This window comes from Phyllobates terribilis, unplaced genomic scaffold (assembly GCF_046119375.1).
Source record: "Phyllobates terribilis strain yellow unplaced genomic scaffold, ASM4611937v1 Scaffold_2__4_contigs__length_985480577, whole genome shotgun sequence".
Lineage (NCBI taxonomy): Eukaryota > Metazoa > Chordata > Amphibia > Anura > Dendrobatidae > Phyllobates > Phyllobates terribilis.
Window position 1 is genome coordinate 741,643,682 of NW_027362762.1, and position 12,772 is coordinate 741,656,453.

Consider the following 12,772-nt stretch of genomic DNA (forward strand, 5'->3'; position numbering starts at 1 on the left):
CTCTAAGGTATGGAAGAAGTTCTGCTCGAATGTAGTAATATCCATTTATGCAAACTTTGAACCTCAGGAAGAGTCTAACATCCGATTACTCTCCATGAAGACTGCATTCTTAGTAGCTGTCACCTTAGCAAAATAGGTAGGAGAGATCCAGGCGTTATCGGTAAGGGTCTAGATGACCGAATAATATTCAAACTCAACCCCTCCTTTGTTCCAAAAGTAGTATCCAATACAAATTTAAACTAGGCAGAAGCATTCTACCCTCCTTTTGTCAGCTCCCAAAGAATGAAAAGGAAAAATACACTGGACGTGAGAAGATCAGTAATATGTTGCGTAGAAGCTACGGAACCCTGGAGGCAAGATGCAGATCTGTTTGTACAGCATTCAGGAAGGAACAAAGGCAAAAAAGCCTCAAAAGTGACTCTAGCCAGATGGATCACTTCGACCATATCTCAGGCGTAGAAATCTGAAGGAAAAGAATTCCCTCTTAAAGAAGTTGTCCAGTACTTTATATTACCCCTCCAATGTATCTCCCCGGGGCCCCTAAGGATTTTTGTGAATTCCTTTACGTTGCTGTTTCTGCCTGAGAGCGGCGTTATCCTTGGCCGCTCATAGGCATCACGTGACCCCTCGCTGATGTCACGACAAGTGAGGCGTGACTCAGCGCTGAAGTTCCCGCGGTGGCTGCTGGGTTGTGGGCGGGTTTACCCCCCGCGTCACACCCAGCATCCACCACTCTTCCCAATGAATGGGGAGAGGCAGAGCGCACGGTGGATGCTGGGTGTGAAGCGGGGGGGGGGGGCAACCCTGCCCACAGCCTGGCATCCACCGTGGAACCAGGAAGACAGAGACCCCCGGCTGTCGTGACGTCAGCGGATGTCAGAGCCGGCTGCAACCGGGGGTCACGTGATGCCTGTGAGCGGCCAGTGATGGCACCACTCACAGGCATTATCTGCAACGTAAGCTAATTACAAAAATCCTTAGGAGCCCCTGGGGGATACATTGGGGGGGGGGGTTAATATAAAGTACTGGAGAACCCCTTTAATATCAAGACTCGCTCCACAAGTGCCATTTCTGTATCCTGGGCTGAGAGAGCGGGAGCTTCTGTAAACCAGATCTGCAAAGCCGCAACTTGGTTTAACCTAACCACCTTCTGTAGGCACTACAAACTGGATGTAATTTCAGGGCAACTGCTTGCCTATGGAAGGAAGGTCCTTCAGGCAGTAGTCCCACCCTGAAATGCCATTTATTTGGTATTTTGTCCTGTTGTGCTGTCATGAGGGACGTCATGGGAAAATAGGAATTAGTCTTACCGGTAATTTTATTTCCAGCAGTCCATCATGACCGCACCATTACATACCCTCCCCTGAATTCCTAATAGTATGTGAAGTTAAATATTTGTTTGTGAGAATTCAATAAAATAGAGTTGCATCCATCCTGGTGTGGTGATTGGAAAAACACTGAGGGTGAGGTGGAGGGGCTGCGGTGGTGGTGGGGGATTTTAACCTCTCGTGTGTTTCATGTCCCTAGAGGATGAGTAGGACTACCTCCTGTTGTGCTCTCATGATGGACTCCTGGCAATACAATTACCGGTTGGACTAACTCCTATTTTTTTGTCTTTTTTTTTCCTCATCCAGACGACACCTTTCTTACGTTCAGTGGGCATCGCTCCTAATACTTTTCCTATCCATATTGGGCCTCACATCTCAGAATGGAACTCACAAAGAAGTCTCAGTCCACGAAGTTCATCACATTTTCCACTCCAAACCATCCAACAGCTGCATTTTTGTGGCAAAGTCTGATGCCGAGAGCCATGAAAGCAGCAATCCAGCAATACAGAGTACATTGAAATCTATCCCTCTTGGATTTGGCCACTTTCTGATTTTACTGCAGTGTATTATATCAGCTCTGGCAAACATTTACAATGAGAAAATCCTGAAAGAAGGGGACCAGATTTCTGAGAGCATTTTTATTCAAAACAGCAAACTTTACGCATTTGGTGTTTTGTTCAATGGACTCACGTTGTCTCTTCACAGTGAGCACTTCGACAAAATAAAGTCCTGTGGCTTTTTTTATGGCCATAATGGATTTTCAATTGCTCTCATTTTTGCAACTGCATTTGTTGGGTTGTCAGTGGCTTTTATACTAAAATTCAGAGACAATATGTTTCACGTACTCACAGCACAAGTGACAACCGTTATAATTACAATTGTGTCATTTTTTGTATTCAACTTTAAGCCCTCTCAGGAATTCTTTCTCCAAGCACCTGTGGTTCTTCTCTCCATATATATTTACAATGCAAGCCGAATAATAGAATCCAAAGGCCCTCCACAGCGGGAAAAGTTAAAAATAGTAAATGGAGATGTTTGGGAACACTCTTGTGGTGTAAGTAATTTTTTTTTTTTTACCTTTTTTGTTTAGTAAATTTTTTAACATGACAAAATATGAATATCCATACAATCCTGCGCTGAAATATTTATCGCAGGTTACTTAATGTTTAGGATATTTTTTTAATGTGAAGTAGCACCTCTTATGCACTAAAATCCCCACAGATCCCCCCTGGTCACAGAAACTACAGGGCTAAAAGTGCTGAGCTTGTTTTGACACAGTCAGCCCAGTATAACAGCAGTCTAGCTGTGTAGTCTGGATCACCCCCTATAACAGCAGTCTGGCCGTGTAGTCTGGATCACCCCTATAACAGCAGTCTGGCTGTGTAGTCTGGATCACTCCCTATAACAGCAGTCTGGATCACCCCCTATAACAGCAGTCTGGCTGTATAGTCTGGATCACCCCCTATAACAGCAGTCGTCTGGCTGTATAGTTTGGATCACCCCTATAACAGCAGTCTGGCTGTGTAGTCTGGATCACTCCCTATAACAGCAGTCTGGATCACCCCCTATAACAGCAGTCTGGCTGTATAGTCTGGATCACCCCCTATAACAGCAGGCTGTGTACTCTGGATCACCCCCTATAACAGCAGTCTGGATCACCCCCTATAACAGCAGTCTGGCCGTGTAGTCTGGATCACCCCCTATAACAGCAGTCTGGCCGTGTAGTCTGGATCACCCCCTATAACAGCAGTCTGGCCGTGTAGTCTGGATCACCCCCTATAACAGCAGTCTGGCCGTGTAGTCTGGATCACCCCCTATAACAGCAGTCTGGCCGTGTAATCTGGATCACCCTCTATAACAGCAGTCTGGCTGTGTAGTCTGGATCACCCCCTATAACAGCAGTCTGGCCGTGTAGTCTGGATCACCCCCTATAACAGCAGTCTGGCCGTGTAGTCTGGATCACCCCCTATAACAGCAGTCTGGTCGTGTAGTCTGGATCACCCCCTATAACAGCAGTCTGGTCGTGTAGTCTGGATCACCCCCTATAACAGCAGTCTGGCCGTGTAGTCTGGATCACCCCCTATAACAGCAGTCTGGCCGTGTAGTCTGGATCACCCCCTATAACAGCAGTCTGGTCGTGTAGTCTGGATCACCCCCTATAACAGCAGTCTGGTCGTGTAGTCTGGATCACCCCCTATAACAGCAGTCTGGCTGTGTAATCTGGATCACCCCCTATAACAGCAGTCTGGCCGTGTAGTCTGGATCACCCCCTATAACAGCAGTCTGGCTGTGTAGTCTGGATCACCCCCTATAACAGCAGTCTGGCTGTGTAATCTGGATCACCCCCTATAACAGCAGTCTGGCTGTGTAGTCTGGATCACCCCCTATAACAGCAGTCTGGTCATGTAGTCTGGATCACCCCCTATAACAGCAGCCTGGATGTGTAGTTAAGACCTTTTTCTACTAGAGCAGTCTGGTTGTGTTTTGGTCCTTATCATATCCTTGATGGCTCTCAAAAGCTAATTTAACCAATTAAAGATTGGGATTTTTTTGTAGTTAAGAATTTTTTCTTCTATGTGTATTCAAATAATTTTTATGTAATTTTTATATTTGGAGTTTTTAGTATTTTTGCAGATATCTGTGGAAAATGAATCCACAAAAAATGCCACTAAAATATATTTTAAATTGTATTTCCATGTCTGCAACCATTATTTCTATGTGACAGACATAGTTTTCTTTTTTTTTGTGTTTTTTCATCAAGGGCTTGGCTAGAAGCAGCAGTTTGGACTAGAGGCTGCTTTTTTCCTTTTTATTTATTTCTTGATTTTTTCCTTTTTCTTCATTAATTTATTAAAAAAATTGAGATTGCACATTGTGCCCCACACAAACTCATTACAGACCCTTTGGGGGTATCTCAATAATTAAATAATACTTTTTAATTATTGCTGATTTTCACTGTAATTTGGATTGGCTTTTAGACTTGGTTTACAGGACAAATTCAGCCACCTTACTATACTGCAAATCTACTGCTTCCTCCCAATACCCAGCCATCACATGAGGAGGAAGCGCTGGGTACAGGGATCAAGATGGAAGGCAGAGATGGAAATGGACCATCTCTGCCTTCTCTATGGGGACGCTGACTGTTTGATAGCTGGCTCTGTGCAGCTGCTTTCTCTGTAACAATGTTTTAAATCGTCCTTGCAGAGTCATATGTGGACTAGCTCGACGTTTTAAAACATTGGGTGGTCAGCAAATAAATATCATGTTCATGTCCAGCTACATAAACAAACAATTTTTGGATGTTTTGCATTGTAATGTGTTTTTTTTTCTTTTTTACCTGTAGGATGGTGAAGAGCTTGAAAAATTAACCAGAACAAGTGACGACTCAGAGACTGATGAAGACATTTTTTAACTCATTTAATAGCACAGACCTAAAAGAAAAAAAAATTGTGGGACAAATTTACTGAACTGTAGATGTATCAAGGCGTACTGTATTTTGGGAAATGGTTACAAAAATGGACACTTTTTTTTTCCCCTAAAAACTATTTTCATGGAGAAAATACAGGGGTTTGCACAGGATGAGAAATATTTATTAGGGACGGGTATTCTATAAAAAGAGTGGAATAAGTAAGGAAAATGTGAAGAATAATGTAAAAATATTTTTAGCAGGGTATCTTGTCACATATAATCTTTGGTGTATTGACGTGTCTTGGACCTGAAGCCTCCTAAAGAGATGTTCACCTCCTTGTCTATCCCCCCCCCCCCCCCCCCCCCCCCGAGTCCTATATATTAGGGGGCGTCTTCTGATCCAGTCCCTGATACCGTTTAGCGCTACTTAGTGTCACTGTACAAGGCTGAACGTGCTTTGGCACTTGTAATCTTGAGCCTGAGTCTGTGGTTGCAATGCAGTATGTGTGAAGATGAGCTTAAAGGGGCTTACGATTCTTCAAGTCCCATCTCTTGGTCCTTCACCTATTGGGAGAACGTAAGTCCAGAGACGGAGCAAATTTTGTTTCTTTCCTAGAAGTGTGTTAGTGTTTTAACAAATACAGGTATGTTATGAACCTGATTTTGTGAATTTTACTAATGAGTATTACAGGTTTTCCCTCTGCAATTCCTCACAGACTTAAAGGGAACCTGTCATGTAAAAAAAAATGCTGTTAATCTGCAGGTTAATAGCGTCCTGAAGCTTAAAGCTGCCAGGCGCCTGCATTGAGAGCCCCACTGCCGGGAGGAAATTAATTTTATTCTTCCCTGCAGGCCCGGGGTTTCAGTCATATGAGTGTGGCTGGCGCGGCTTCGGTCACAGCTCTGTATATAGTGAGTAGCTGCTGTAACCATGCGTTTGGCACTGACTGATAGCCGGCTGAGCATTAGAGCGGACTGTCAGTCAGTGCCGAGGGCGTTGTTTCAGGCGCCGCTCACTGTATACAGAGCGGTGACTGAAGCAGCACCAACTGCACCCCTATGACTGAAAGCTCGAACCTGCCGGGAGTAATAAAACTTATTTCCTCCTGGCAGCGGGCCTCTCAGTACTTGTGCCTGCCAACTATGAACTCTATTAACCTACAGATTAGCCCCATATCTGCAGGTTAATAATGTTTTTTTACATGACAGGTTCCCTTTAATAACTCTCCTTTTTTCAAAATTACTGCTGATGGGGGGCATGTGATCAGACTTGACTTTCAGCCTCATCCAATAAAAAAAAAACCCTTTGCATAAGAAAGCTTTTTTTCTGATTGGAGGAGACTGATGGAAAGATCTGGTCACATGCTTCTCTTTTGGAAATAGAGTTGTGCAGTCTTTGAGGAAGGCTGTGCTACCATTGTAGGAAAAGAACCTGTAATACTTGTGTATTAAAAAGTGCCACAAAATCTTTTCCCCAACACATCTGTAAAAATAAAGTGGACAATCCCTTTAACTTCTATAAAAATAAAGAGAGCGGGCGTAGCAACTGCCAACTTCACAGGCTGGTGTTCCCTTCATCGATGTAGTTGCCTCCTTTGGGACTCTCGCCTATCAGGCATTTATCTTATCCCCTGGATGCCCATTAAAGGGTGTACTTTTTGACTAGACTAATACTGGTTCTAAAAGATATTTTTACATGAGTGCCTTAGTCTTTTCCAGGTAGGCTATCTACCTTGCAGGAAATTTTTGCATTTATTCCTGACATTACATCTCAATAGATGAAAGCGTACAATTAGAATAATGTTGGTGCACAAGGTAAAAAAAAGAAGTAATGTTTTTCCCAATATAATTTTAGATCACTAAGGCAATGAACTGTATCTTTATACATGTGTCAATGTAATGTGCGCTCTGTGAGTGCGTCTATGTGCACTTTATATGCATTCTTTCATCTTCTCCTTATTGCTTTCTGTTTCTGCTTCTCCATCCTTGATTGCTTCAGTGTAGTGGTTAACCAAAGGTGGTATTGTTCTGTCCTGCCAACTCACCAGTACTATGTCATAATGTATATAACTACCCAGTACAGGCCTCATTCACCAATATTGACCCTAATTCTCATTGCCTTTGTGTAGTTTTCTGTCTACTTTTTGTATGTTTTGTGCCTTTGCAACTGATTCATTATTATATATGCACCTTTCTATTTATTGCCCGATTCATTAATTGCAACTTTTTAAATTATAAAATTTGGCATAGTTCCACTCCAGTTACCCGTAGTGTATTTTTGAGTATGCCAGGATTTTGGTGCAATTTTTGTGCCATTTAATGAAAAGTGTGACATTTTGGATCCAAAAAAAGACCGTTTAAGACAGAAAAAAATAGTGTGCACTATTTTGAAGAATTTGGCGCCAAAAATGGCAACTAATACCACAAGACAAAAAGGAAAGTGACTTAAAAATGATGAATCGAAGTCGTAATGTCGAATTCCAAGGCGTTGATTGCAAATGGTAATTGGTTGTAATCTAAAATATTGGGTTTTTCTTCTTTATGTCTAGATTGAAGGAAATGCATATGGGCCTTTTGAATAGGCAAGAGGAATAAAGTTTATGATGAATGAAAAGTGGCACCCGCATTGCTCCAGGCTACTTCCAATGCTGCCAGTGAAGTACTACAATTTTCCATTGTTTCTGCTGGAAAGAGCTGTTAGATACAGTACTGCATCAACTGCCAGGGATCCAAGAACACAGGTTTACCAGGCTCAGGTCGATGTTTCAAGAGAAAATGTATTCTTTTTTGCATGTTCACACGCAATGCAGGCCAGGATATTTTATACAACTTCATCCGAAGTCGGGTGTATCTCTGTTTTTGGACTTTAGGTGATGCGAGGAGGTTGATGGAGCCTGGACCGCATGGAAAACTTAGTTGGTTCTGAGGACAGCATCAGGCTTAGTAGTTCTGTACTGTATGTACTCCCATTTTGCAATAGGTTGGCAACTGGGTGTTACCATTTTCTTTGTTAAAGGGGTAGATGTGTCTATGTATTCTGACACTGTCAGCACTGATTTGTTAGGGTCAGTGCTTAGGGACACACCCCAACTCTTAAGTGCTTGAGCCTGGGTTTTAATCTTATGCTATTGTAATTTTACGGTTCAGGGTTAAAGTTCCTGTAATCTAGCAGACTCCGGTATGGTCCCTGGTTGTACCTGCTCCAGACACAGCCGAAGGACCTGGGTAGAAGACAGAAACTGTTTATTACCGCTTCTTTTTTCTATTTCGCCGGTTACATAGTTCTCAATGAGGAATTCAGTTTGCATAGAATTGAAAGTGGCTTTAGCACCAGTATCACTCTACAAAGGGTGCTTACTTGGCATGCTGCCGGGGCAGTAATACGATTTGCCATTGTTTCTGATTATAGTGGAATAGCTATTAGGTGATGCATTACTGTATCTGCCAGGGATTCAGGAATGTAGATGCAGCAGACTCGGGTTGACATTGCAGGAGAAAATGTAATTTTTCCACTCCCACAACAGCACCATAAAGGGAGAGGATCCGCGCCCCAATGACCGGAAACGTACAGATTGAAAAGGCAAAGCCTCAATATATTCTTCAGTGGTTTCATATCTTTGGAGACAGACATACAGTTCCTGATGCTGCCAGGGGAATTCTTCTTACATGGGGGTAGTTACTCCTGGAGGGTCGTGGAGGTCCAGCAAGGAGCTGTATTTCTGGCCTCTGCATCGGGAAACGAGTTCCGGCAGTGTTGCAGGTCGAGTCATTTCTCTCTGCTTCAAGAGAAGATGGTCCCGTGTACAGCACAATGAGACCGTTTTTTTCTGGTGAATGAGGCATATTCATATAAACACTTGTTTTACTACAGGATGTGTTTTACTACAACTTCTACCTAAGTCATTGAGCACTTTGGCATGGACCAAAGCATCGGCACTACTTTTGTAAGAGCTGGGGATCATACGGTTGCTCTAGCCGACTCAGATAAGCTCTATCCATGACATGGGGCACAGTAGTGGGCTATTTTCCTCTGTAACTCTGGCTATAATGGATACCACAGTTAGTGGAAAAATGAAACAATAAATTAAAAAAAAAAAAATGTTCCCCATGTCCACACGACCATAATATCCTGGAGAATTCATTCCACATGTTATATCAAATGTGAACAATTAAGCTATAAACAAGAAAAAACTGAGCCAAAAATAGCTTTTTTTTTTTTTTTTCTTTTACTATATTCACATCACACAAAAAAAGTTAAAACATTTAACAGAAGTATATATGTATACCCAAAACTCAGTGTCTTCCCCACAATTGGGGCTCGCTCACACGACCATATTTTCAGTCCAAGAGCTGTCCGTAAAAATAAAAAAGGACCACACGTGGACAGCGCTAGGACCATGGTTACTCAATAGGCCATTGTATATGACCAATTTTTTTTTTCTTTCCCCTTTCAAGGACAGAATCTGTGTGTGAAACAAATGGCATCATACACTAGCTTGTTCTGTAAATCAGATGAGACTTGCCTATTCAAGTCTATAGGTGCACAAAAAAATTGGCTGCAATACGCAATCACAGTCCAGCATCCATTTTTTACAGAGACATTGAAATTCTGTAATATGGACTTGTAAATAAACTGCTGCTGTAAAAAAAAAACCGATTGCATATGAATTGTACTTGGACAATTTTTTTGTCTCACTTATTATCCAAGTCTGATATTTTGCAGTTAGCTTTATTTCTAGAGTCCCAGTTTTGCTTTAACTTTTTCTACCAGTTCTCATAAGAAATAGAGCCCAATCGTGCCTTACCTGACAGTTATTTACAAAATTATAAAAAGTTATGAAACTTTGCAAAGTTTAGTTACTCTGGGAACATATCTGCTTGTAAATGCTGTGGGATCTATGAGCAGCTGAGCAAACTGATATTAAAATTGGTGGAAGGGGTCCAGTATTTTATTCATTGAAATCCCTGCTCATTTTATGATTGAGTCAAGTGGGTGGTGCTGTTCTGTGATTGATAGCTTGCCCTGTCAATCAATGATTAGGACCACACACTTAATATGTAAGACTATAACGCCTAAGCCCATGAGCCGAGATTTTGAAATGTTTATTGCAAGATATACTTAATCATTTTCCGCAAACCCTTATCTAAATCTTCTTTTAGAACAGTGCAAATTCCATACATTATTGAATAGACCTGATGTGGCTAGAGTACTGACTTCTACTGGCTAGAGTACTGAAATCTATCAGAATAGCTGAATAATCTTTTCTGTATGTTTTTTTGTTTGATATTTATTGAGCATTTATGAATCCAGCTCAGAAGTTGCTCCCTGATAATTGCAAACAGAAAAATAACATTCGCCAATTCAGTGCTGCTTGTAAAAGTTTTTCTTGTACATTAGTAAAATGTTCTGCTTTTCTGGCTTTTTTTGTGGCAAAATCCTGGCTGTAAGCCAATGAGAAAACATGAAATGAACTAAAAGCAGCATGGGGCGCAAGAATTGTCGTTTTTTCACACTTTGATGTGTTTTATTGACACCCTGGCATTTTTTCATGAGTATTTACTTAGGTGGACTTTGGAAAAAAGCACGTCACAACTGATCAAGCACAAAACATACTACATAGCTATCTGAATGAAATTCATACAGTTAAAGTGGTTGTCCACTACTTTTCCATTGATGATCTATCCTTAGGATAGGTCATCAATGTCTGATCGGCCGGGGTCCGGCACCCCTGCTGATCAGTCGGTGGTGGTGGCCACCGGCAGGAAGTACTCATTTGCTGAGCTGCTTCGTCTTCTTGTAGTGGCCGCTGCAGGGTACTATACATCCGCCTCATATTGATTTGAATAGGAGGTGGATGTGTATAGCCAAGCCTCGGCCACTACAAGTAGACTGAGCAGCTCGGCAAGTGAGTACGTCCTGCCAGCGGCCACAGATAGCAGCTGATCAGCGAGGGTGCCGGGTGTTGGACCCTGGCTAATCAGACATTGATGACCTATCCTTAGGATAGGTCATCAATGTAAAAGTAGTTGTCAACCTCTTTAAGTGTGAAAGACCTCTTTACTACACAGCAGATCAGTCATCATAATATGTTTTGTCAAGGTAGCAAGTCAGACCACACAAAAAGCCTCTAAGAAAACATAGAGACTCTTAATTGTGTGAGTGCTCATCTGTATCACCAACAGGGCTGTGGAGTCGGTAAGCCAAACCACCGACTCCTCAATTTCCATGACACCGACTCCACAACTCAGACTCCGTCATACATGGCTCATGTTTAAGTGATAAATTTACTGTAGCACAGATTCATCTCCGCTAAAAGTCTAGACCAGTGATGGCGAACCTTTTACCATCCAAGTGCCCAAACTGCAATCCAAAACCCACTTATTTATCGCCAAGTGCCAACACGGCAAATGAACCTGAATACTGAGGTTTTAGTTTAGAAAAAACAATTCATACAGAGAGCAGACAAGGCTAGCGTAGAGCAGCCACAGGAAGGATCAGGGGTATGAGACTACAGAAATAAAGAATGTGCTCACCCCCATCTTGTTATATGCCCCCTTCCATGTATACATGCCACCCTCCCCCAATCCATGTATATATGCCTGCCCTCCCCCCAATCCATGTATATATGGCTGCCCTCCCCCAATCCATGTATATATGGCTGCCCTCCCCCAATCCATGTATATATGCTGTTTCCCCCCCATTCCATGTATATATGCTGTTTCCCCCCCATTCCATGTATATATGCTGTTTCCCCCCCATTCCATGTATATATGCTGTTTCCCCCCCATTCCATGTATATATGCTGTTTCCCCCCCATTCCATGTAGATATGCTGCCCCCCATTCCATGTAGATATGCTGCCCCCCATTCCATGTAGATATGCTGCCCCCCATTCCATGTAGATATGCTCTTTCCCTCCCATTCCATGTAGATATGCTGCCCCCCATTCCATGTAGATATGCTCTTTCCCTCCCATTCCATGTAGATATGCTCTTTCCCTCCCATTCCATGTAGATATGCTCTTTCCCTCCCATTCCATGTAGATATGCTCTTTCCCTCCCATTCCATGTAGATATGCTCTTTCCCTCCCATTCCATGTAGATATGCTCTTTCCCTCCCATTCCATGTAGATATGCGCTTTCCCTCCCATTCCATGTAGATATGCGCTTTCCCTCCCCCCTCCCATTCCATGTATATATGCGCTTTCCCTCCCCCCTCCCATTCCATGTATATATACTCTTTCCCTCCCCCCTCCCATTCCATGTATATATGCTCTTTCCCTCCCCCCTCCCATTCCATGTATATATGCTCATTCCTTCCCATTCCATGTAAATATGCTCTTTCCCTCCCCCCTCCTATTCCATGTATATATGCTCTTTCCTTCCCATTCCATGTAAATATGCTCTTTCCCTCCCCCCTCCTATTCCATGTATATATGCTCTTTCCCTCCCATTCCATGTATATATGCTGTTTACCTCCCCCCTCCCATTTCATGTATATATGCTCTTTCCCTCCCATTCTATGTATATATGCTCTTTCCCTCCCATTCCATGTATATATGCTCTTTCCCTCCCCCCTCCCATTCCATGTATATATGCTCATTCCTTCCCATTCCATGTAAATATGCTCTTTCCCTCCCCCCTCCTATTCCATGTATATATGCTCTTTCCTTCCCATTCCATGTAAATATGCTCTTTCCCTCCCCCCTCCTATTCCATGTATATATGCTCTTTCCCTCCCATTCCATGTATATATGCTCTTTACCTCCCCCCTCCCATTTCATGTATATATGCTCTTTCCCTCCCATTCTATGTATATATGCTCTTTCCCTCCCATTCCATGTATATATGCTCTTTCCCTACCATTCCATGTATATATGCTCTTTACCTCCCCCCTCCCATTCCATGTATATATGCTCTTACCCTCCCATTCCATGTATATATGCTCTTACCCTCCCATTCCATGTATATATGCTCTTACCCTCCCATTCCATGTATATATGCTCTTACCCTTCCATTCCATGTATATATGCTCTT

The 12,772-nt window shown here is 42.6% G+C and overlaps 1 protein-coding gene across 1 annotated transcript in view; it reads left to right on the forward strand.

Moving 5' to 3' along the window:
* Positions 1–5,089, forward strand: part of SLC35A5 (solute carrier family 35 member A5) — a 44,033-nt gene extending 38,944 nt beyond the window's left edge. The window contains exons 7-8 of the mRNA XM_073667234.1: positions 1,635–2,382; positions 4,672–5,089. Of these exons, the coding sequence (XP_073523335.1) occupies positions 1,635–2,382; positions 4,672–4,740 (817 nt within the window). The 3' untranslated portion in view covers positions 4,741–5,089. The remainder of the gene's footprint in view (positions 1–1,634; positions 2,383–4,671) is intronic.
* The last annotated feature ends 7,683 nt before the right edge of the window (positions 5,090–12,772 follow it).